This window comes from Equus przewalskii, chromosome 15 (genome assembly GCF_037783145.1).
Source record: "Equus przewalskii isolate Varuska chromosome 15, EquPr2, whole genome shotgun sequence".
Lineage (NCBI taxonomy): Eukaryota > Metazoa > Chordata > Mammalia > Perissodactyla > Equidae > Equus > Equus przewalskii.
Window position 1 is genome coordinate 54,920,300 of NC_091845.1, and position 26,817 is coordinate 54,947,116.

Sequence of the window (26,817 nt, forward strand, 5' to 3'; positions counted from 1 at the left end):
TGACAAGATGTACACGCCTGCCTTTGTAAACTGAGAAGTTGGCACAGGTCGGGAGTTGGACAGGAAGAGAGGGAAACTGGCAGAAAGTGACGTGCACAGAGAGAGACAGAGGTGGGTACCCAGTGCCGTGAGCACCATGAACAAAGCATGAGACATATCATTTTCCAGAGTTGGGACACAAAGAAGCAGCTATAGTGCGTAGACTCAGTACTTGTGTTTTTTTAAAAAAAGGATTTTTTATTGAATCAGACCTATTTTGGGTTACAATAACCTTTCTCCACTCTGAGTTTACATTCCTACAACCAAGAGAATATTATTTTCATTATCAGACTGATGAAATTAAAAGGTTTATAATTCCAATGTTGGAGAAGTACAGGGAAACCCATATGCTCAGATATCTTTTTGGGGAGAAAAATAATTTAATGATGGTTATTCAAATTTAAAATATGCATAATTTCTGATCCAGAAACTTCATTTCTAAAAATCTATCTTGCAGAAATGTTAGCACGAATGTACGTAATATTTTTACAGATACTCATTTTAGCATTAAGTGGAAAACTGAAGACAACTCAATAAACTACCAACAGAGGAATGATTAAATCAGTTATAGGAGATAATCCACATTATGGAATTTTAGACAATAATTAAAGACATGCAGTATATATACATGTATTATCTTGTTTAGAAGGAGGTGTAAAAGTGGTTGGGTGAACAAAATGTTGCCAGGTAATATTTATAGTATGATCAACTATTTGCACTGAACGACAGGTGAGTGAACGGGATGGATGAATGAAAAGACGGACAGACACATGGATGGAGGAAAGGAGGGAAAGAAGAAGGGAGACAGAGAGGGAGTAGGGGAAGAGAAGAGGGAAGGAGGCATAATATGAATGAATAACAGGCACAGTGCGCAGCCGACAAACTGTCAATATTGCTTCCTGTTCAGTAGTGAGTGAAGGGATGGGGTTAATGTACTTTCATTTGAAAATTTCCCCAGACTGTTGGATTGTCAATTTTTGATAAGGAACATATATTACTTTTGTAATTAAAAATCAGCAAATACTTCTTTAAATTGAACAAATAGTGTGTGCCCTCCTTTCAAGCTGAATCAATGCTGAACTTCAAAGATGGAGGCAAGTAACTAACCTACTCTTCCTCTGTCTTCATGACTAAACCTTGGTTCATTTTTGTCCCTCTGCATTTCACCTCTTCTCCCAAAAGGTCCAATGACAAGTACCCTTTAAACAAATCCTAGGAATATGTACACAAAATCACTTGGGAGAATTCAAAGCAAGTCCCCTTTCTGAATCAAACAACCTCCTCCAATTTCTAGACCAATGGTTCTCAAATTCTAGCTGCATCAGAATCACCTGGAAGGCTTGTTAAAACACAGACTGCCGGGTCCACACCCACGGTTTTGGATTCAACAGTCTGGGGGGCCCTAGAATCTGCATTTCTAATACATTCTCAGGTGACACTCATGCTGCTCCAGGGACTGCACTTTGGGAACCACTGCTCTAGGGGAAAGAAACCATTGGTCAAAGACAAATAATAACGTGACCCCGGGAGCCAGATGTGATAAGAACCAGAACCAACCCTGTTACGCCTTAAGCACCTTCTTCCTCCAGGAGAATGGGTTCCTAATCCACAGAGCACGGCTCACTCTCAGCCTCAGCCACAGGAGGATGGACTGGGAGACAGCAGACCAGGGGCACAGGAAATCAACACAGAGGAAGTCGGGCTCCAGACCCTCGAGAGAAGAAAACTCACCTTCTGAGAAGATGATGTGGTCGTTGCACTCATCAGAGCTACAGGAACACATAAAGAAAGTCTCGCCAGACACTTTTTTTTCCTTCATAATACACTTTGGAGAAGCAGCATCTTCAAGAACAAATCCATGGTAGGTGAGCTTGGGGTCATGGCAAACCGTCTCTAGTGTTATGTTCTTATCATTCTTTCTCCTGGGGTGCAGGGTTCATGGGAGGAGGGGAGGGGAAAAGAGAATGGATGAGTACGGTCTCTGGACAGAAAAGCAATCTCGACTCTCTTTCCTTCACAAAGTTGTTTCTAACAACAGCAGCTGGTTCCTGTTCTCCTACATGAACAGGTTGGTCTAGAGTCTCCTGGGCTTTTTCTACTCATTTCAGTTTTTCCTTTGCTTATTTGCAGAACCCACTTAGGTTTAGAAACATGAGGGCTTTCCTTAGGGGCTAACCTGTTGAAGAACTTTACACATAAGTCTTAATTAAATCATGAAAAGGGAGGGCATGGGAAAACAGAAGAGGCCAGGTCCTCAGGATGACTTTAATCCTTCCATCTTGAATGCACAGCAAGGCTCACATTGCATCGCCGGTTGATTTGACAGAATCAGGGTCATGTCTAGCTAAATTGTTCTCAAAGAGCTCGCCTGGGAAAATAGCTGCAGTTCCTCTTTTTTGGTTTGCTGGGCCCCAGCGCAGTGGGTGTGAGGGCGTATTCCAGTCAGCAGCTGGCCGTGCTGAGAAAACACAAGAAACTTCCTAGAGAAAGAATGGCACTTTCCCGAATTACAGAGAGGAACAGACGGGAAAAACATCAAAACACATGGAAAAGAACTGCATGGTGTTCTTCATTTACAGTTCAGAGAAATAGTTTATGCTGTCATAGACTAATTACTTCTACACTTAATATCCCATCACATCACATCTTCGGAGCCTAACTCAGCTAAGGGCTCAGAGAATCTTTCATGTGGCATTTTACTGGGCCCTAAGAAATATTCCGTCGGCTCGACATGTACATTACATTTAGAAATTATATGATTAATGCCCACTGTTAAACCTGCAAAAGCTAAAATAAAACTCTGGCATCTTGGAAAAATGCTTTTTCTGTGCCTGATTCAATCTGCTCCCCTCATAAACTTGCCATCTTGGATGACTCTGTCCAACATCAAGGTTTGTTTAATTTCCTTCCTTCCATTTCCACCCTTTTTAGATCAAAATACTTATTGTCTTGGATGGTATATTTTATATCTGGAGGCGGAGTCTAGGGAAGGGCTAATCATGCCTTAAATAATACAGGAGGTCCAGTGAGTTTTGCGAGAGTAACCTTCTCTGGGAAGGATTCTGAGTGCATACATATGAGTGCACATGTGTGCCCACACACCCTCGGGCACTCTGACCAAATGACACCCCAGTATGGCACAGAGGGGGGAGTTGAACCACAATGCAGGTTGCAACAAAGGACTCAGTGGATCCCTCAGGAGCAGGATGGCTCATCAGAGCTGTCCCAAATTGAGGGACGCATTTAGATCTCTGCATCAATCAGTCATAGGATGCTGGCTGCCCATCAACAGGGGCCAAACTTGAGGAGAGGCCAAACTGGAATAAAGCAGCTCTGATCAGTGGAAGGGAATTCCCTGGAGGGACTCGGGGGTGATCCCTCAGCAGCCGGTGCTGCCAGCAGCTGAGGGGTCAAGTACTTCAGTGCTGAAGGCATCAGGGGGATGTACCACAGCACCCACCGCATGGCCCTTTCTGCTTACCCACACTCTTGCTCCATAGGAGTACCCGTCTTCGCCAAGACAGGTCAAAAGAACATTCACTGTGTTTACTCTTTATGGCTTGGACACAGAGGAGACAGGGCGCCTTCCTCTCCCCCATAGGCTCCCATTTTCTGAGACTACACAGCCTCTGCTGCACAGAGACTTGATCACAGTCAGTCATCTGGACTTGTACTACAGGGCAGGGAAAATATCTTAATTGGAAGAGCCTGTTTTTGGCAAGCTCTCACACAGTGAGATAGCTCCCAGTGGAGGTTTAAGTAAAGATGGCCAGCAGAGAGAGAACCAAAGAAGGAAGCCTGGGCTCATCCAGTCTGGTGTCTCAATCTTTCCTGCACTAGACTGGACAGATGCTCATCCAGCCTCGCCTGCACTTTATTTGACTCTTTTAGAGACGGAAGGCTGTTCTGCTCTTAGGAAACCACGATTATGAAAATGTTTAAACCTATACTGAGCACAATTCTATCCCCTGGTAAATTTTATGGACCCTCCTCTTTCTGCCCTTCCATTACACAGAACTAGTTTATTCTATTTTCCATGAAACAGATCATCAAACATCTCTCAAGAGAGCCCACGTCCTCTCTTTACTGGACTAACCATGTCTAATTTCCTCAGCCGTTCCTCAGATCCCATGTTTTCTAAATCTGTAGTCATACTGGTCCCTTTCCTCTGAACACGATCTTTCTCAAAATGCCTTTTTCAAAAGCCTTGCTCAGAACTGGACATTAATGATGTTGGCAGGTACAGCAAGCTGTCATGACAGGTCTTTGCTGTTAACACTCCTTTAGTTCTTAAGAACTAAATTCATCTCCTGGTATGTATGGAAATGTGCAAGTTTTTCAGATCTATCATCAAGGGTAACTATATGTAGTCTGGAGAAAGTCTCAGATGACTCATTCCCAGAGAGTGGGAAGATACTTGGATTTATATTCTTGGTTGCCAACTGGCCAGGAGACACCTAGGACCCTTAAAAAAAAAATGCCAGTAAATTCCAAAGATCAGAATAAGTCTGCAAAGTGCTATATTTCATTAATGAATTTATACATTTTAATAAACTGGGGACCTTTTAATGATCTCTGTTTTGCTTTTATCTCTTACACATACTCTGAATCCATGACCAGGAATTTATCAAATGACTCTTGAGCACTGTTTGTGCGTGTATGTCTGTGTGTGCGCGCATGTGTACTGAGGTGGGGGGAATGGGGCGGGGAGGGAGGGAGACGGGGAGGAAGGGGGAGAGAGAGAGAAAGACAGAGAGGGAGAGAGAGAGAGAGAGTGGGAGGAGGAATCTACTTAAGAGAACTGTGCAATTCTGAAGAGAAAGATGTAGTGTATAGCCCACTGGTAGTGTGAGTGACGTGGCCAGGGCTTCACTAAGGAATGGGTTGTTTCCTGGTTCCGCAAAAAGCTTCCCCCTTTTTGACAAGTTTTTTCTTCCAAAAGCCCACCTTTCATCTCCTCTCCTTCCACATAACAAGACTGAGGTTGTCCCAGAAGGAAAAAGGTCCTGGTGTCACTAGGAGTTACTGAAGGGGTATTAACTAAATGACTAGTAAATGGAAATCCTTCCCATTGATACAAGGAAGGGCTTCCAGATTTACTGCAAATATTAAAGGTCATCTCACATGCTGTCACACACACACAAACACGCACCCACACACATAGATACATGTATGTATGTAGTTGAAAATATCTCTGGAAACTACACTGAATAATTAAAAGAGAAGCAGGCTAAAGGAGAGGAAATTGGATGGACGTGCACACTTAAGGCATGGAGACGCACCAACTCTCTGCTCCACAAGCATACATTACTTATCAAAGGGGAAAAGAATGATGGTTAAAAGGGAGCCTTACCAGACAGCCACACAGACTTCGTGTGGATCCTCACAGATGGATGTGATGCTGCAGTTGCTCATGCAGGATTTCTGATTGTCACAGGTGGAAGATGTCACGTCACAAAATTTACACAGTTGTGGAAGCTTGACTGCACCATTGTTGTCAGTGATCATGATGTCGTTATTAACTAGCCGGGAGGGGAGAGAAAGATAAATTAAATGATTAGATAACTGCTAGGCAGCCTACCAATGAATTCCAATGATGTTATGCAATTTAAAATGCACTTGATGTTCTAGGAATCAATAGGCAGAAAGGCAACATAATGCCTTCACATCAGATTAGAATTTTCCTCACATACGCAATTTGTGAAAAAGCCATTGCAGGGAGGTAGTGGTTGGGGGCGGGGATGGAGAAGGGGGTTTGAGTAACTTCTTGCCTTTGTCGGAGATTACCATAAGGCACTGTTTCTAATAAAATCTGATCAATTAAGAAACACAGACTGGGGGAGAGTGACGTCAGCAACACAGCAGAGTGAGCTGTTCCCTTTGTCTCTCCCCCTTTGCACTACAACTAAACGGACATTCACTGATCAGCTGAGGATACCCACACAGCACATCAGGACGCCTGAGAGACTCAAGCAGCTAAACATCTGAAGGTGTATGGACTACCTCTGGGGGAGGTGGTGGAGCTAGGTGAGCACTCTCTGGGCCCCAGGCAGTCAAGTACACGTGTGTGACTGTTCTCCTGGCTGGAGTGCTCACAGCACTGCTGAGTGCCCGAGGCTGGGAGTGGGCCTTGGTGCAACTGCGGAAATAGATGATGGAAGCTCTGAGCCCCTGTGTGATCATTTCCCCTCCAGTGGGAGAGTCCACAGGGCTGCGTGGTCCACAGGGAGGCTGGTGCAACCTAGGAGCAAATGGCAGTAGAGCTGCGAGCCTGGGGTAATGAGCTCATGGCTGCCTCAAATGCTGCAGCCCTGAAGGGAGCAGAGTGACTTGGCAGGACTACGGGAGCAGGCAACAGCAGCCATGAACCCCTACGTGATTGCTCTCTCATCTAGGGGGAGAGCCCACAGTCCCATCATGGTCCCAGGGAGTGGCTCTGGCTCAGACACAGTGGAGAGGCCCGACCCAGCAAGCACAAGAGCTGGTGTGACCTAGGAGCAGACGGTGGCAGAGCTGCAAGTCCAGGCAAACAAGCTCCCAGCTGCCACACATGCCCATAGTACTGCCGCAGCCCTGAAGAGGGGAGCATGTCTTTGTGGGACTGTGGGAGCAGGTGGCAGCCCTGAGCCCCTGCATGATTTCTTTCCCATTCAGTGGGAAACCCCACAGGGCAACTGCCATCCCAAGGAGTGGCCAAGGCTCGGACAGGGATCATGAGCTAACAGGGATCATGGGGGGCTCAGATTACACATCTGCTGTCCCACCACCCCATGGTGGCAGGTGGAACCTGCGACCAGATATTATCACTACATGATGGCACAAATCCACTCCATAAAGTGGTATGAAGAACTTATTAATACTCCAGACCAAGAGGAAAAAGACAAACACCCAGAAATCAATCCTGAAGGCATAGAAATCTACCATGTAAATGACAGAGAATTCAAAATAGCCATCATAAAAAAACTCAATGAGTTACAAGAGAATTCAGAAAGACAGTTCAATGAAATCAGGAATGAAATTAATGAACAGAGGGAATTCTTCACAAAAGAGATCAAAACTAGAAAGAAAAAACAATCACAAATGTTGGAAATGAAAATCAATGGATGAGATAAAGAAAAATCTGGAGTCCTTAAATAACAGAGCTGATATCATGGAGCATAGAATTAGCAACATAAAGGATAGGAATAGAGAAATGCTTCATATGGAGGAGGAGAGAGAACTAAGACTAAAAAGAAATGAAGAAATTCTCCAAGAAATATCCGACTCAATTAGGAAATGCAACATAAGGATTATACATATTCCAAAGGGAGAAAAGAGGGAGAAAGGAGAAGAGAGGTTGTTCAAATAACAGTAGCTGAGAACTTCCCAAACGTGGAGAAGGGGCTGAAATTACATGTAAATGAAGCCAATAGAATTCCTAATTACATCAATGTAAAAAGACCTTCTCCAAGGCATATATTAGTAAAGCTGGCAAAAGTCGATGATAAAGAAAATATATCAAGGGCAGCAAGGTAGAAGAAAATAATCTACAAAGGAACCCCTATCAGGCTTTCAGCAGATTTCTCAGCAGAAACCTTACAGGCTAGGCAAGAGTGAAATGATATATTCAAAAGTCTGAAAGATAAAAACTTTCAGCCAAGAATACTATATCCAGTGAAAACATCCTTTAGCTATGACGGAAAAATAAAAACTTTCCCAGATAAACAAAAGTTGAGGGTGTTCATCACCACTAGACCTCCCCTACAAGATTTCATCAGGAAGGCCCTCATATCTGAAAAAATTTTTAAAAAGGGTTACAAAGCCTTGAGCAAGGAGATAAATAGGTAGATAAAAGTAGAAAACTGCAGCTCTCTATCAGAACAGATTAGGAAACACTTAATTATAACTCTAAAGATAAAGAGAAGAAGAGGGCCAGCCCGATGGTGCAGTGGCTAAGTGCCCATGTTCTGCTTCGGCAGCCTGGGGTTTGCCGGTTTCGGATCCTGAATGCAGACACAGCACCACTTGGCAAGCCATGCTGTGGCAGGCATCCCACATATAAAGTAGAGGAAGATGGGCATGGATGTTAGCTCAGGGCCAGTCTTCCTCAGCAAAAAGAGGAGGATAGGCAGCAGATGTTAGCTCAAGACTAATTTCCTAAAAAAAAGAAAAGGAAAAAAAATAAAGAGAATGAAAACATCACAAACAAATATAATCACTGCATTTTCACGACAAATTCACAACATATAATAGATTAAGTTGTGACAACAACTTAGAAGGAGAAGAGGAAGGGATGAAACTTGCTTAGACTAAGGGAATAAGAGGCTATCAGAGAATGCACTATCTCATCTATGAGATCTTTTGTACAAACCTCACAGTAACCACCAAAGAAAAAACCAGAACAGAGACACAAATGATAAATAATGAGAAAACCATCATAGAGAGCCACAAAACTGACCTAGCGGTCTGAGATACATGAGATGAGAAACAAGGCAAATGCAAAACAACAGGAAAAAAAGGTGATAACATGACAGCTGGAACCCCTCATACATCAACAATCACTCTAAATGTAAATGTATTGAATTCTGCAATCAAGAGACACAGAGTGGCTGGATGGATTTTTAAAAAGACCCAACAATTTGCTGCCTCCAAGAAACACATCTCAGCTCTAAAGACAAACACAGGCTTAGAGTGAAGGGATGGAAGATGATATGCCAAGCTAATGGCAAACAAATGAAAGCAGATGTTGCCGTACTTACATCAGACAAAGCAGACTTCAAGATAAAAAAGACAATGAAAGACAAAGCAGGGCAGTATATAATGATAAAAGGGACACACCATGAAGAGGACATGACACTTATAAATAAATATGCACCTAACATAGAACTACAAAGGACATAAAGCAACTATTAATTGACCTAAAAGGAGATATTAACAGCAACACAATAATAGTAGGGGACCTTAATACCCCACTGTCATCAATGGATAGATAAGTCAACAAGGAAACAGTGGAACTAAGTGAAAAACTAGACCAGATGGACTTAATAGATATATATATAGAACACTTCATCAAAAATTAGCAGAACATACATTCTTCTCAAGTGCACATGGAACATTCTCAAAGATAGATCATATACTGGGAAGCAAGGAAAGCCTCAATAAATTTAAGAAGATTGAAATCACATCAAGCATCTTTTCCAATCAGAATGTGAGGAAACTAGAAATCAACTACAAGAAAAAAGCTGGGGAAGTGACAAACATGTGGAGACTAAACAACATGCTACTGAACAACCAATGGATCCTTGAGGAAATTGTAGGAGAAATCAAAGAATATCTGGAGACAAATGAAATGAAAATACACCATACCAATTCATATGGATTTCAGCAAAAGTGGTCCTAAGAGGGAAATTCATAGCAATATAGGCCCACCTAAACAAATAAGAAAAATCTCAAATAAGCAATCTTAAACTACACCTAACAGAACTAGAAAAAGAAGAACAGACAAAGCCCAAACTCAGCAAAAGAGGAAAATAATAAAAATTAGAACAGAAATAAGTCAAAACCAAAATAAAAGTAGAAAGTATCAATGAAACTAAGAGCTGATTCTTTGAGAAGATAAACAAAATTGACACACCCTTAGCCAGACTCACTAAGAAAAAAGGGAGAAAGCTTAAATAAATAAAATTAGAAATGAAAGAGGAGAAATTACAACAGATACTACAGAAATACAAAGGATTATAAGAGAATACTATGAAAAACTATACGCCAATAAATTGGACAATGTAGAAGAAATGGATAAATTCTTAGACTTGTACAACCTACCAAAACTGAACCAATAAGAAACAGAGAATCTGAATAGACCAATCACAAGTCAAGAGATTGAAACAGTAATCAACAACCTCCCCAAAAATAAAAGTCCAGGGTCAGTTGGCTTCTCTGGAGAATTCTACCAAACATTCAAAGAAGATTTAGTACCTATCCTCCTCAAACTATTCCAAAAAATTGAAGAAGACGGAGCACTTCCTAACACAGTTTTTACAAGGCCAACATCATCCTGATCCCGAAGCCAGACAAGGATACCACAAAGAAAGAAAACTGCAGGCAAATATCGCTGATGAACATAGATGCAAAAATCTTCAACAAAATATTGGCAAACTGAATACAGCAATACATCAAAAGGATCATACACCACAATCAAGTGGGATTTACACCAGGGAAACAGGGATGATTCAACATTCACAAATCAATCAATGTGATACACCACATTAACAAAATGAGGAATAAAAACCACATGATCATCTCAATAGTCACTGAGAAAGCATCTGACAAGATCCTACAGCCATTTATGACAAGAAAAACTCAATAAAATGGGTATAGAAGGAAAGTACCTCAACATAATAAAGGCCAGTTATGACAAACCTACAGCCAACATCTCACTCAGTGGGGAAAAACTGAATGCCATCCCTTTCAGAACAAGAATAAGACAAGGGTACCCACTCTTACCGCTCTTATTCAACATAGTACTAGAGGTTTTGGTCAGAGCAATTAGGCAAGAAAAAGACATAAAGGGTATTCAAATTGGCAGGGAGGAAGTAAAACTTTTGCTGTTTGCAGACGATATGATTTAATGTATAGAAAACCCTAAAGAATCCATTAGAAAACTATTAGAAATAATCAACAACAGCAAAGTTGCAGGGTACAAAATCAACTTACAAAAATCAGTTGCATTTCTACATTCTAATAATGAGCTAACAGAAAGAGAACTCAAGAATACAATCCCATTTACAATCACAACAAAAAGAATAAAATATCTAGCAATAAATTTAACTAATGAGGTGAAAGACCTATACAATGAAAACTATAAGACATTGTTGAAAGAAACCGCTGGTGACATAAAGAAATGGAAAGATATTCCATGCACATGGATTGGAAGAAGAAACATAGTCAAAATGTCCACGTTACCTAAAGCAATCTACAGATTCAGTGTAATACCAATCAGAATCCCAACGACATTCTTCACAGAAATAGAACAAAAATTCCTAAAACTCATAGGGGTCCAAAAGACCCTGAATAGCTAAAGCAATCCTGAGAAAAAAGAACAAAATTGGAGGCATCCACAATGCCTGACTTCAAAATACTACAAAGCCATAGTAATCAAAACAGCATGGTACTGGCACAAAAACAGAGACACAGATCAATGGAACAGAACTGAAAGCCCACAAATAAAACCACACATCTATGGACAGCTAATCTTTGAGTAAAAAGCTAAGAACATACAATGGAGAAAGGAAAGTCACTTCAATAAATGGTGTTGGAAAAACTGGACAGCCACATGCAAAAGAATGAAGGTAGACCATAATCTTTCACAACACACAAAAATTAAGTCAAAATGGACTAAAGACTTGAAGGTAAGATGTGAAACCATAAAACTCCTAGAAGAAAATATAGGCAGAACACTCTTTGACATCAGTCTTAGAAGGATCTTTTCAAACACCATGTCTATTCAGGCAAGGGAAACAAAAGAAAAAATAAACAAATGGGTCTTCATCAGACTAAAGAGCTTCTGGAAGTCAAAGGGAACTGTTAACAAAATGAAAAGACAACCCACCAACTGGGAGAAAATATCTGTAAATCATAAATCTGACAAGGGGTTAATCTCCACAATATATAAGGAACTCACACAACTGAACAACAAAAAACAACAACTTGACCAAAAAACAGGCAGAGGATATGAACAGACATTTTTCCAAAGAAAATATACAGATGGCCAACAGGCACACGAAAAGATGTTCAACATCATTAATCATCAGGGAAATGCAAATCAAAACTACAATGAGCTATCGCTTTACACCCATTAGAGTGACTATAACTACCAAGACGAAAACAAAGGTTGGAGAGAATATGGAGAAAAGGGAACCCTCATACACTGCTGGTGGGAATGCAAACTGGTACAGCCACTATGGAAAATAGGATGGAGATGCATCACAACAAATTAAAAATATAAATACCATACAATCCAGCTATTGCACTCCAGGGGTGTTATCCAAAGAACTTGAGATAAACAATTCAAAGACACTCATGCCACCCCTATGTTCATTGCATCATTATTCTCCACAGGCAAGATGTGGAAGCAACCCAAGTGCCCACTGACTAATGAATGGATAAAGAAGACATGGCATATATATACAATGGAATACAACTCAGCAACAAAAAAAGACAAAATCATCCATTTGCAACAGCATGGATGGACCTTGAGGGTATTTTGTTAAGTGAGATAAGCCAGACAAAAAGAGACAAACAGTATGATTTCACTCATACATGGAAGATAAACAAATACATGGACAAAGAGAACAGATTAGTAGTTACCAGAGGGGAAGGGGGCTGGGAGCGGACATAATGGGTTAAGGGGCACATATATATTATGACTGACAAATAATAATGTACAATTGAAATTTCACAATGTTATAAACTACTATGACATCAATAAAAAAAAAGGAAACACTTGAATTGGCCGATTTCATAGTACTGGGTGCTGAGAGCACAGTGAAAAGTACCCTTAAGGAAATTACAGTTCAGCTGGGTGGACGGACAAGGAAACAGACTAGGAGAGGGTAACCCAAAATAGAGAGAAGCAGAGAGGATGTGGGAGCCAGACAAGAGGCACCACCCAGATGGACAGACAGGGGTCAAAAGGCAGCAGAGCCGTGAAGTGCAAAAGGCAGTTGGCCAGCTCAGAGGAGTCACTGTCGGGGAAGGACGGTGCCATCACTTTCCTGACCTACACCCCAAAGAGCTCTAAGACCTTCTTTGCAAGGGATGGCTCTGACTTCTCTGCTGCCTTGAGGGAAGTCAGCTGGTTAACCAATGCTGACCGAGTGCCTCCTAGACACAATCCCAAACACTGGTGAGGCATTGGAGTCCTGCAGGTGACAAAAACCTGAGTTCCACCTCAAGGGTCTGCTGCCTGCTGCCTCAGTGATGTCAGCCCTTGCCTCAGCCGCCAACACTCACTCCTTCCTCGCGAGCCCTCTTACTGCTTCCTCATTATTTTTTAGGACATACAGGCTTTTCCTGGAAGAAGCCAAGTTCCTTCCTTCCTCTGACCTTGCCTCTTGGCCTTGCTGCTCTCTTTGTCTGGCTTCTAGTCACCTTTATGGTCTCTGGTTAAATGTCACCTCTTCATCCTAATGCAGCCCACAAGTAGCTACCATAGGACTTGGATATTCTGCACAAAGTAACTCCATCACTTCCTTGCTTAGAATCTAGCCACCAAAATGCCAGCTCCACGAGACCCTATCTGCCTTGTTCACACGCTGTGTCTCCAGTGCCAAGAAGAGGGCCTGTCACATAGAAGATATCCCAAAATACCTATGAACAAGGGAATAGAGACAGCCATAAAGGAATGAACATTTGGCCCTTTATACCAGAGGGAAAGGATACAGACTTTCTTCACTCACGTCACAGAGTGTGATTACAAGGCAACATTCATTCACAGTCACCAATAACGTATTGAACCCAGACTGTTGAAGCGGCATGTATGCTGGGGCAGAGAGGGAATAAACACAGTACAGACCCCCTGCCCACCTTGTTCCTCAATGAGAAACATGTCCATTGGCAATGGTGGTCATTAAGGGCGTGAGTTTGGAAAGTGAGTTAAAGTAAGACCAGGCCATTAGGCATTTGGTCAACAAACATGAACCTAAAGACACTTATATCCTGGAGTAAAAAGATGAAGCACAGAGACCGCATGTGGCACTAGACTAGTCGTTGGCCTTTAGGAGGTTGGAGGTGAGGCTGGGACAGCCGCCCCCCGGCTCCCCAGGTTAGGTGTGCTCCCGCCTAAAGCCAGAGGCACAGTTTCAGTGCCTCTCAAGGTCAATGCTGGTCCTTGAATTGTAGCTTCCAGTCATTAATGCTTTGCCTCACACACATCTTGGTTGCTTGGGCCTAACACCTGTTTGCTGGGTCTCTAAAAATATAAACATACAGCAATTTAAGATTTGCTTTCTTGTGGTAACATTAAATACAGAAGAAAAAAAAAAACCCATTCATCCCTCCCAGGCCTCGAGTTCATTTCAGGAAGTGTATTTTTAGGTAACAAACTATTTTGAAATTCTCAAAGCCTCCCAGAGCAAGAGCTCTATGCTTAGCTAAAAACATGGGCCAAAATGCTCTCTGAACCTTGTGTTACATTTGGCACTAACGCAACAATGAATATGTATTTTTTTCTGCAATGGTGAGATTTGGATCATTGTGAAACAACTAATTTAACCCTTTAGGTTTCCCTAGAAGACACAAAAGCTAGGAAAGCTAGGTCATGTTTGTTTATTTGATTTGTGTGTGTGTGTGTGTGTGTGTGAGCAAGATTGGCCCTGATCTTACATCCATTGCCAATCTTCGTCTATTTGCTTCAGGAAGATTGTCCCTGAGCTAACATCTGTGTCAATCTTCCTCTCTTTGTATGTGAGATGCTGCCGTTGCATAGCTTAATGAGCACTGCATAGGTCCACATCAGGAAATGAACCCGCGAACCGCGGCTGCTGAAGCACGGTGCATGCACTCAACCACTACGACACCAGGTAGGCCCCTAATTTTTTTTTTTTTAAAGAATATATTTCAGACAAACATCTATTTGCTGGTGAGGACGTCTGGTTGTTTTTAAATTTAAAACCAGGCTGCATGACTTGGAATTCAGCATTCCAGCCTGTTAGGATTTTTGCCTAGCTTGGTGTTCATCAACTTTGGGGTCATGTTTGAATCCACGACCTAGGAGCTTAAAATTAATGAAGTGGCCCCACCCCCAGATATGCTGATTTAATTATTCTGGAGGGTCACCTGGGAATCAGGAGTCCTAAAAGGTGCCCACGACTCTAATGTGCAACCAAGGGGGAGAACGCCGACCTAGAATGCAGGTGAAATCAACGTGATCAAAACAAAACAGCAAAAGAAAAAACCACCCCCGCAACCCACAGAAACACGTTTGTATCCAACTTATGTGATGGTGAAGGGAAGCCCTCAAGACAGCTGGAACAAGTTTCCTTGTGAATAACAAGCATCTAACGCTGGGCGACGGCACTTGTACACCTGGGACGAAAGGCATCCTTTCTGGGACTGGCCAAGGCTTTTCTAACAAAAGCTAAGAAGCGTGAGAAAAGTGACAGGAGGCAGGAGTGCTGGGAGAGAAATGAAAACAGATGAGACTGTACTGGAAGCAGCGGTGGCAGCCACAGACGTGTTGACAAGCAGAAGTGGCTCTGATCCGATGCCTGCGGAACACAAGCAACAGTGAGAAAACACAAAAAGAGCATCAAGAAAAAGGAAGAAAAGAAGAAGAGAAAGGTGAAAGAAGGGCCACTGAGACTGCAGTGTGTGCAAACGGGGGCCCCTGGAGACGTGCAGCTGGACAATCCATGCTGCCTTACCCTGAGACCAGGGGAGAAAACCGCTCCAGTGAATTTTGGGGAAAACGCAAACAGCCATCTTTACTCCATCCTTGGAGGCACAGGCATATGGGGGGAGGGGAGGGTGTGCACTGGGAACTTCCATGTATTAGGGACCTACTGTGTGCTAGTTAAGGCGTCTAAGTTGTCAATGATCATCTGCGACGTAGCCAGCCAGAGGCCTCATTTTTCTTCCTGTTACGGAAAAAGCTACCACTTCTGAGGTGAGCAGACATGTCAGCTTCTTACTCTGAACATGTGAAAGCCTTTACACAGGGCACGCTCATCACAGTGCACCTGCCAGCCACTCCCTATTACTCAACCTCAGGACGCTTCCCACCTTAACTATTCGAGACAGCAAGTACCTGTGCAGCCTTCACTATAAGCCTGTATTCTCCTTTGTGAACGTGTGTATTGGTGGGACAGAGAGGTAAGTGAAGAGGCAAAGCTACTCTTAGTCTTTGGGGGAGCAGGTCACCTTACGTTGATAAAAGATTTGTGGACTGTCTCTGGGGTGTGGGAGCAGAGAGAAGTACATACAAACTGATGCTCACCATTTCAGGCAGTTGGTTCACAGATTCCCTGAAGGTCAAGAAGCCCTAGTCGAAGTATTCTAGGCCTACCCGAGTCCTCAAGGGTCACTCATAACAAGCTAAGCAGCACCTGCCAATCGGAGTGGGTGCAGGGCTAGTGGGGACAGGGGTCGTGATGGTCTTCCCTGGATGCACCACTGCATCTGTGCATCCCGATCCACAGGAGAAAAAGTCACTGTCATGAACTCACACAGCAAACGACAAACAACAGCTTCTCTTTAACACGTGATGGTTGTGAAGCCAAAGAAAGGAAAAGTAAACGCAGGCATGTGACTAGCCAGGAACAAAGACATTACTCTCAGCAACAACACAACCAAAGCCTCCACGTTAACCCTACAGCAAACCCTCACCAGCATCAAAATTACTTCCAAGTCAGGCTGTGAAATGACTCTCCTAAGCATCTTCAGTTAAGATGGTCTCATATTAAGGCAGTATATGTTAATGCCTAGAGACCCTCTGTGAGCAGCTGACCATCCTTAGGGCATTTTCTACCGGTGACAGGCAAAACAGCGATTCCTAATGTCCCAGGAAGAGGTTCCAATACGAACATCTCTCACCTAGAAGGTCCTTCAGTAAAGGAAGTGACCATGGGCAGCTGCCTTCAGCATATGATAGTATCACGTGGCCCATCATATTTCACTTCTCTTCAAACAGACACATGAGTAACAGCAAACCCTTCAGTCTAGGTCAAACCACCTTCCTCATTTCAGGGCACGTGTTCCCCAACTCATTGCCTACACACAGAGGTTCCAGTTCTGGAGAATATGAATTAAGTAAATGCTCCACTGGGTCTATTTCTGGAACTGTCCTGTTGTCTCGCAAGATCAGAGATGAGCCGCGTAATAAGGTTCAGACTTCTTCCAGATACATATTAGGAATTTTGCATATGAATCCTTAGTCCATATCTTTGGAAGAGCATCTCCTATTAGCTGAACTCTTAGGCAAAATCTCAAGATTCCACAAATACTACTAAACGCTTTGCTGAAATGGATGCATGTATCATTGAATTCATGCATCTATCTCCTGTTGTTTTGTAGCATTTGTTGGAGGGCCATTAAGAACACATTTATTTCACAAACACCTGTGGATGTCTTGCTTAGTGCTATGTATTTCATAGCAGGACCACTAAAATTGAGACAACTAAGTGCAGCATCTCAGGAATAATCCATGACAACCGGCGAAGAGAACTCACTGTGCCTCAGAGCAGTGCTTCTCAGATGTTAATAAGCACATGGACCCCTTGTGAATATGTTTAACCCACAGGTGTGGGGTGGCCTATTGGCTCAGGCAATTGTGGAGCTGGCAAGTCTGAAATTTATAGACCTGGCTGGTGGGCTGGAGACTCAGGCAGGAATCGATGTCACAGTTTTGAGGCAGAATTTCCTATCTAGGAAACCTCAGTTTTTGTTCCCAAGGCCTTCCAACCGATGGGATGAGGCCCATTCACATTCTCGAGGGTAATCGCCTTTTTTTAAAGTCAACTGATTGTAGTTGTTAATCACATTGACCAAGTTCCTTCACAGCAACACCTAAATTGGTATTTGATTAAAGAACTGGACACTATGGCCTAGCCAAGTACTCTTAGAACTGACCCCCACAGACAGGAACCAGGACTGTGCTCCCAGCTGATGGCGATGCTGCCAATTTATAGCGCAGGAAGGTTATGGAGAACACAGTTTTTGACTGGCCATTATTTCCCTTTCTCCACTTCTTTTGGATATAGCAAAATCAAATACCTATTCCTCACCTTTTTTACAGGCATGTCTCATTTACAGTTCTTTCCATCTGCTTTTCTCCTGAGCCTGGCCTCTTAAACGACCACAGACCCAGAGGCTCTGATCACCATATGGACCCAGAACTGAAAGACTTGTGCTCTGAAGGAAGGCTTTTAATTGCAGTTGGCATTTCAGAGGCAGACACTGAGGCAGCCATCTGGCAGACAGCCGCCATGAGCTGGGACGCTGGCAACAAGCGCTCCATGCAGGGCCCTTGAGACCTGGTGGGACAAGTCCATGGGCCTGTCCCACACGTCCTCCCACCCACAGCAAAGCAACAAGTCAAGCAACCTCTGAGGAGTCCCCACATAACTCTTCAGGAAAGGAAGACATTCCCAAGTGAATCAAATAGTTTGGCCAATTACTTTACTATAAACAAACAGACAAACAAAAAACACATTGTGATTAAGTCAAAGATATTTTAGGAATACTTCCGTTCTCTGAACATCTATTATACAATCAGAACTTCTAAAACAATGCAATACCTTCTTTTTTAGTTTTAAATTATATTGGAGCCGTCATTCCCTATAATTATGAGTATCTAGAGAGTTGCAGAGGTGGGCTTTCCTTCAAGTGACAGTCCCACATGGTTTCTGGGGCATGAGGATCAGTGCTAGAGAAACCATCACTTCATTAACAGGGACCAGAATGTGGGCAGGAAAGAAACAGAGACAAGTGATCTGAAGGCATCAAGTCTTCTTTCCATGCATTTTTGTAATAATTTTTTTTTTTTTAATTTCAAGGATGATCTAATCAGTTCTCTAAAACTTCTTTGAAATAGCAAAGAAATCATTGTAGTCAAAAACCTTGTGATAAAAGATGTGTATTTCTTTACATTGCAGTTTCCTACCACATGGGCAACAATTAGGAATTTATCAAATGTCTTCTCCCAATTGTTATATTGTCTTTTTGTTTTGTTGATGTTTTCCTTTGTGCAGAAGCTTTTTAGTTTGATGTAGTCCTGTTTGTTTATTTTTTCTTTGTTTCCCTTGCCTGCTGAGACATGGTATTCCAAAAGATGCAGCTAAGACCGACGGTGAAGAGTGTACTGCCTATATTTTCTTCTAGAAGTTTCATGGTGTCAGGTCTTACATTCAAGTCTTTAATCCATTTTGAGTTGATTTTTGTGCATGGTGTAAGATAATGGTCTACTTTCATTCTTTTGCATGTAGCTGTCCAGTTTTCCCAGCACCATTTATTGAAGATACTTTCCTTTCTCCATTGTATGTTCTTTACTCCCTTATTGAAAATTAGCTGTCCATAGATGTGTTGGTTTATTTCTGGGCTCTCGATTCTGTTCCACTGATCTGTGTCTCTGTTTTTGTGCCAGTACCATGATGTTTTGATTACTATGGCTTTGTAGTATATTTTGAAATCAGGGAACGTGATACCTCCAGTTTTTTTCTTTTTTTCTCAGGATTCTTTGGCTATTTGGGGTCTTTTGTTCTTCCATATAAGTTTTGGTATTCTTTGTTCTATTTCTCTGAAAAATGTTGTTGGAACTTTGATAGAGACTACACTGAATTTGTAGATTGCCTTAGGAAGTATGGAAACCATCAACAACAAAAAAAGACAACCTAACAATTGAGAGAATATATTTGCAAACCGAAAACTGATAAGAGGTTAATATCCAAAATATATAAATAACTCATACAACTCAACAACAAAGGAGCAAACAACTCAATTAAAAAAATGGGTAATAGATCTGAACAGACATTTTTCCAAAGAAGACACACAGATGGCCAACAGGCATGTGAAAAGATTTTCAACATCACTAATTATTAGGGAAATGCAAATCAAAACTGCTATGAGGTATCACCTCATGCCCCTGTCAGAATGGCTATAACTATCAAGACAAGAAATATTAAGTGTTGGATAGGATGTGGAGAAAAGGCAACTCTCATACACTGCTGGTGGGAATGCAAACTGGTGCAGCCACTATGGAAAACAGTATGGAGATCCCTCAAAAAATTAAGAATAGAACTACTATGTGATCCAGCTATTCCACTGCTGGGTATTTATCCAAAGAACATGAAAACACAAATGCGTGAAGATACAAGCACCCGCGATGTTCACTGCAGTATTATTCACAACAGCCATGAACTGGAAACAACCTAAGTGCCAATCAAGCGATGAATGGATAAGGAAGATGTGGTATATATACACAATGGAATACTACCCAGCTATAAAAAAAGATGAAATCTTGCCATTTGCAAAAACGAGGCTTGACCTTGAGGGTATTATGCTAAGTGAAATAAGTCAGATGGAGAAGTCAAACTCCATATGATCTCATTCATAAGTAGAAGACAAAAACAACAACAACAAGCAAACACATACATACAGAGATTAGATTGCTGGTTACCAGAAGGGAAGCGGGAGGGAGAAGGGTGAAAGGGCTGACAGGGCGCATGTGTAGGGCAATGGATGGTAATTAGTCTTTGGGTGGTGAAAATGATGTAGTCTACACAGAAATTGAAATATAGTGATGTACACCTGAAATGTATATGTTATAAACCAATGTTACTTCAATAAAAAATAAATTTTAAAAAAAATTTATCAACTGTCTGTGATATCCTCCACACAGTAAGAGATTTAAAGCAAACATCAGGTTGGTTCCTGCCCTCTGTGGCTTTCATTCTAGTTTGAGAGGCAACATTATCGAATGCAACCTAGTTGGAAATGATGGCCAGTCAACGCAGGGGTTCTCCACAGCCTTCCTACTCAAAGTGTGAACTGGCAGCCTTGAAATGCAAGCATGAGGTCAGGAAAGGAGAGACAGCTGACGCTGGAGTACCCACTTTCATGCAAGAGTCCACCCTGAAAAGATGGGTGGTTTTGAGAGGCAGAGGAAGGACAAAAAGGCATTCCGGGTAGATTATACAGCTCAGACCAGGAGAGGTTGAGCAGAATGGGCGATCCAGAGAATCTAGAGGGCAGATCTCTAATGGCAGAGAATTATTCAACAAATGTGTGCGTGTGGCTCATAGGACTGGCTTCACCAAAACTAGATTTACGACAGGAGAGTTGAGGAGGTAAGGAAAAGTCCCAGCAGAAGCACAACAGCCAAGAACAGAATTCCACACTTGGTCTACCCAATCTCATAACAGAAATACTCTATTCTACAAATGAACTGAACAAACTCAGTACCTCGTTTGGAAACTTAGACGTTAAGGGCTGGAAGTAAACCACTGAATCTGGACAGCTGTAGACCATCTTAACAGAACTCCAGCCTAAACTCACTATCATGTACGTAATTATGAATGAATTGAGAGGAGGGGTGTGTGTGTGTGATTTCGTCCCTGTTTGACTTGCTCAACTGAAGGAATTTAGCTTTGAGGGTTTGGGTTTCAGTTGCCTTTTTGGCTCATGAATTTACTTGTTCACTATGGATTTTTTTAAAGAAAACTGCATAAACATAAATCTATATTCACCAAACAAATAAATGAAGGCATTAAGGGATGTTTCAAAGAGATTAATCCAATAGGGTACTTAAAATTGAAAATCTGACTGTGACTTTAAACTAGGATGTTTAAAACTTGATTCACAAGGAAATTTTAAGGAAGCTAAATATAGAATAAAACAAGCTGTAGCTGAGTGGGAAAGCCACTGGCTTTTTCTAGTAACAAGCATCCAATAACTGAGCTGATGTTTCAATTGACTCCTTCCCTACTTAACACTCCCTAGCCCAATAATGCCAAATTACTCCCAAATATGCACACTCAGTTTTCCTGCTTATCCCTGAATTTCTTGGATCACTGAAGAATGAAGTGCAGTTCGAGTTCTCCCAACACTTGCTGAATTTGCCCTTTTTTTCTTTTTTAATATATATCCCAGAATCAGGTCACATATCAGGTGATAAAATCCAAACATTTAAAACGACTCTTGCAGATGGAAATACCTATATTGTTGCCAAAGGCAGTAATTCAGGATACTAGCACTTTTGCCTTATTCAAAAAACTGAAAAACTTTTCACTGTCTCAATGACCTCCCTTCATTTTAAAAGAGATCTAGTGGAACAAATACACTTCTGAAAGCTAGACAGAAGGGAGCACTCACTGCATGGCACATAGACAAGCCACATGGAGTGGGAGAGAAAATCTGAGCTACAGGATGCACAGTCGGCATTTGTTCCTTTTTACTGCACACTAGGCTTGGGTGCCTGTAGAGGCAAAGGAATAGAACAGCATCTTATCATCCAAGGCTGGGGGCACCGCACATGTCCATGCTTCAGAGGATAGTCATGGCATTAGTGAAGTAATAGGAACACCACAAAATATAGGAAGAAACCAACCACATTTTTAAAGTGAAAATAAAAATACCAATGATAACTGCAAAAGGGCATAAGGGAACCGACTGGGAGTCACAAAGACGCCCTGAATCTTGGTTGCGGTAGTAGTTACACAGCTGCATACATGTGTCACAATTCAGCCAACCACAGTATATTATACATCAATAAATCAGAGTTTTTTAAAAAAAATCTCATTGATATGCTTTTCCAAATTCAGAATTCCCATGCAGAATTCCATGCAGCAAAATCTCTGTGGAAGCATGGATGATCAGTGGTTAACCATGGCCAGGGAGATTGGGGGACAAACCAAAAGGAAGACTTTCTCATCACTGCCTCCCTGTTGTCTGAACTTTTTAGATATGCGCATGTATTATCTGTTTAGATACAGAGAGAGATAAAGAGTGAGAGAAAGAGGAAATAAAAAGAGAAGAAGGAAGGAACACCCTTACAGATATTTTAGTTCACAAATAGCCTGCTGTAAATCCTAGCTATGCCACCCACTAGTCATGTGATTCTGGACAAAGTGTTAAAGATCTGTGAGCCTGGTGTTCTCGTCCATAAGTTGAGGATACCAACAGTGCCTACCTTACGGGGCGGCTAGGAGATTAAAGAGGTCACGCCATGGAACGGGCTGAGCACCATACATAGCCACGGTACATTCTCTCTGAATGTCAGCTATCAGTCACAATTGCACTCAAAGTAAATTTCTACAGTTAAAAAGAAACAATTGTGGCTCAACTTTTTTCTCATATATTTAACAAAAGATGGATGATATAAGTAATTATCATCCTTTATGTTTTCAGATCAACTGGCAATAAGAACAGACTAATGTACTATTAATAAAAATACAGGAGAAAACACCTAGAGCTTATTTGTTCACCGTCTTATTTGACCTGGAGTGGAGAAATAAAAATTACTTCAAGAGTTTTCAGTTCTTGTATAAAGAAGCGATGGTGGCAGTAAGAGGAGAAATGGATCCCAAACTGTTGCTCCTAATATCCGATGCTTTAGTGGGGACATACCCCATCAGAGACAAGAAAGATGCTTAAAAAGCACACTATCCTGGAGCATTTTAGAAGACTCTGATATCACCCAGACCTTTGAGTCATCAGCTGTGCCCGATTTCTTGAGCTGTACAAAGAGAGATTGCCTCTATGCTGATTATCTGACCTCATAAGGAAATAAAGAGCCTGATAATGAAGAAGAGGGAAAATATGAATGTGGGCTCATGATTATCACCTGAGTTGAAATACACTGAAAACTGAAGTCATTAATATCTTAAGAGCTTACAATCAAAAATATATCCAACTTAGAGGTCATTTATCATATTTTGTCTCTTTTGGATGAAATCAACTCTTCCACTAGAGATAAGCCACTATGCAAAAAGAGAAAAAAGCTTCACAGATGGTATCGTAGATGGATATTCTATATATCAAAGAGCACACCCATCCATAGATGGATAGTCAGCCCTTAAGATTAATTCCCTTGGCCCAGTCTGGGTCTTCTTTTAAAAGGTAATCTACGTGGGGAAAGTTAACACTGTTAAGGCAGGATCTCAGGGGTTCTCATGCTTTAGTGTGATTTAATCTAGTTACATCTCCCCTCCCAACTCAAACTCCATAAGGAAAGTGAGAGAAATGGAGTGTTTACAGGATGAGAAAATAGAAGGGAGGAGTGACATTGCAAAGGGTTGGGCTGACAAGATGTACACGCCTGCCTTTGTAAACTGAGAAGTTGGCAAAGGCGGGGAGCTGGACAGGAAGAGAGGGAAACTGGCAGAAAGTGACGGGCACAGAGAGAGACAGAAGTGGGTACCCAGTGCCGTGAGCACCATGAACAAAGCATGAGATGCATTATTTTCCAGATTTGGGACACACAGTAGCAGAGATGTGTGGAGACTCAGTACTTCTGTTCCAAAAGGAGTTTTTATTGAATCAGGCCTATTTTGGGCTACAATAACCTTTTTCCACTCTGAGTTTGCATTCCTACAACCAAGAGAATCCTATTTTCACTACCAGACTGACGAAATTAAAAGGCTTATAATCTTTTTTTTTTAAGATTGGCACCTGAGCTAACAACTGTTGCCAATCTTCTTTTTTTTTCTGCTTTTTCTCCCCAAGTCCCCCCAGTACATAGTTGTATATTTTAGTTGTGGGTCCTTCTAGTTATGGAATGTGGGATGCCGCCTCAACGTGGCCTGAGTAGTGGTGCCATGTCCATGCAAAGACTCTGAACCAGCGAAACCCTGGGCCGCGTGAACTTAACCACTTGACCATGGAGCCGGCCCCAAGGCTTATAATCTTGAATGCTGAGGAAGGTACCCGGAAATCCATATGTTCAGATATCTTTTGGGGGAGGAAAATAATTTAATAACGGTGATTCAAATTTAAAATGTGCATAACTTCTGATCCAGAAATTTCATTTCTAGAAATCGATCTTGCAGAACTATTAGTACAGATGTCCAAGATTCTTTTTCAAGGACATTCAGTGTAGCATTAAGCAGAAATCTGGAGACACCTAAATAATCTGCCAACAGGAGAATGGTTAAGTCAGGCATAGGAGATAACTAATATTGTGGAATTATAGACAACAATTAAAAGGAGTGCAGGATATCTATATGTATTGCCTTGTTTAGAAGGAGAAATAAAAGTGGTGGGGTGAAAAAAATGTTGCCAAATAATATTTATAGAATGATCAACTATTTACACTGAAAGATGGATGAGAGAATGGGATGAGTGGACGGAGAGATGAATAGATGCATGGATGGAGGAAGGGAGAGAAGGAAGAAGGGAGACAGGGACGAAATACAGAAAGAGAGGAAAGAGAGGGATAATATGAATGAATGCTTAGAGACCACTGCGCATCCAACAGTCAATCTTATCTGTTGGGTACAGAGTGAGGGGATAAGGTTAAGGTAGTGTCATTTTAAAATTTTTCCAGACTGTTGGACTGTCTGAATTTTGGATAAGGAACATATATTACTTTTGTAATTAAAAATCAGTGAATAATTCTTTAAATTGAACAAATAGTATCTGCCCCCCTTTCAAGCTGATTCAATGCGGAACTTCAAAGATGGAGGCTAGTATTTAACATATTCTTCCCCCGTTTTCACGAATAAACATCACCTCGTTATTGTCCCTCTGCATTTCACTTCTTCTCTCAAAAGGTCCAATGACAAGTACCCTTTAAACAAATCCTAGGAATATGTACAAAAAACTACTTCAGTGAATTCAAAACAAGTCCCCCTCTTGTATCAAAAACCTCCTCCAATTTCTAGACCACTGGTTCTCAAATTCTAGCTGCATCAGAACCACCTAGAGGGCTTGTTAAAACACAGACTGCCGGGTCCACACCCACGGTTTTGGATTCAACAGTCTGGGGGGCCCTAGAATCTGCATTTCTAATACATTCTCAGGTGACACTCATGCTGCTCCAGGGACTGCACTTTGAGAACCACTGCTCTAGGGGAAAGAAACCATTGGTCAAAGACAAATAATAATGTGACCCCGGGAGCCAGATGTGATAAGAACCAGAACCAACCCTGTTACGCCTTAAGCACCTTCTTCCTCCAGGAGAATGGGTTCCTAATCCACAGAGCACGGCTCACTCTCAGCCTCAGCCACAGGAGGATGGACTGGGAGACAGCAGACCAGGGGCACAGGAATTCAACACAGAGGAAGTCAGGTTCCAGACCCTCAAGAGAAGAAAACTCACCTTCTGAGAAGATGATGTGGTCGTTGCACTCATCAGAGCTACAGGAACACATAAAGAAAGTCTCGCCAGACACTTTTTTTTCCTTCATAATACACTTTGGAGAAGCAGCATCTTCAAGAACAAATCCATGGTAGGTGAGCTTGGGGTCATGGCAAACCGTCTCTAGTGTTATGTTCTTATCATTCTTTCTCCTGGGGTGCAGGGTTCATGGGAGGAGGGGAGGGGAAAAGAGAATGGATGAGTACGGTCTCTGGACAGAAAAGCAATCTCGACTCTCTTTCCTTCACAAAGTTGTTTCTAACAACAGCAGCTGGTTCCTGTTCTCCCACATGAAAACACGTTGGCCTAGAGTCTCCTGGGCTTTTTCTACTCATTTCAGTTTTTCCTTTGCTTATTTGCAGAACCCACTTAGGTTTAGAAACATGAGGGCTTTCCTTGGGGGCTAACCTGTTGAAGAACTTTACACATAAGTCTTAATTAAATCACGAAAAAGGAGGTCATGGGAAAACAGAACAGGCCTGGTCGTCAGGATGACTTTAATCCTTCCGTCCTCAACGCACTGCAAGGCTCACATTGCATCGCCGGTTGATTTGACAGAATCAGGGTCATGTCTAGCTAAATTGTTCTCAAAGAGCTCGCCTGGGAAAATAGCTGCAGTTCCTCTTTTTTGGTTTGCTGGGCCCCAGCGCAGTGGGTGTGAGGGCGTATTCCATGTCAGCAGCTGGCCGTGCTGAGAAAACACAAGAAACTTCCTAGAGAAAGAATGGCACTTTCCCGAATTACAGAGAGGAACAGACGGGAAAAACATCAGAACACATGGAAAAGAACTGCATGGTGTTCTCCATTTACAGTTCAGAGAAATAGTTTATGCTGTCATAGACTAATTACTTCTACACTTAATATCCCATCACATCACATCTTCGGAGCCTAACTCAGCTAAGGGCTCAGAGAATCTTTCATGTGGCATTTTACTGGGCCTAGGAAATATT

The 26,817-nt window shown here is 42.0% G+C and overlaps 1 protein-coding gene across 5 annotated transcripts in view; it reads right to left on the bottom strand.

Annotated features, from left to right (window-relative positions):
* Positions 1-26,817, bottom strand: part of TGFBR2 (transforming growth factor beta receptor 2) — a 110,621-nt gene that overhangs the window by 45,941 nt on the left and 37,863 nt on the right. For 3 of the 5 annotated variants that reach the window (XM_070575919.1, XM_070575917.1, XM_070575918.1), the window contains 2 exons: positions 5,393-5,561; positions 1,771-1,961 (listed from right to left, as the gene is read on the bottom strand). In XM_070575919.1, coding sequence (XP_070432020.1) covers positions 1,771-1,961; positions 5,393-5,547 — 346 coding nt within the window. In that variant the 5' untranslated portion in view covers positions 5,548-5,561. Of the gene's footprint in view, positions 1-1,770; positions 1,962-5,392; positions 5,562-25,828; positions 26,020-26,817 lie in introns of all 5 variants that reach the window. The other 2 variants (XM_070575915.1, XM_070575916.1) reach the window with 1 other exon arrangement.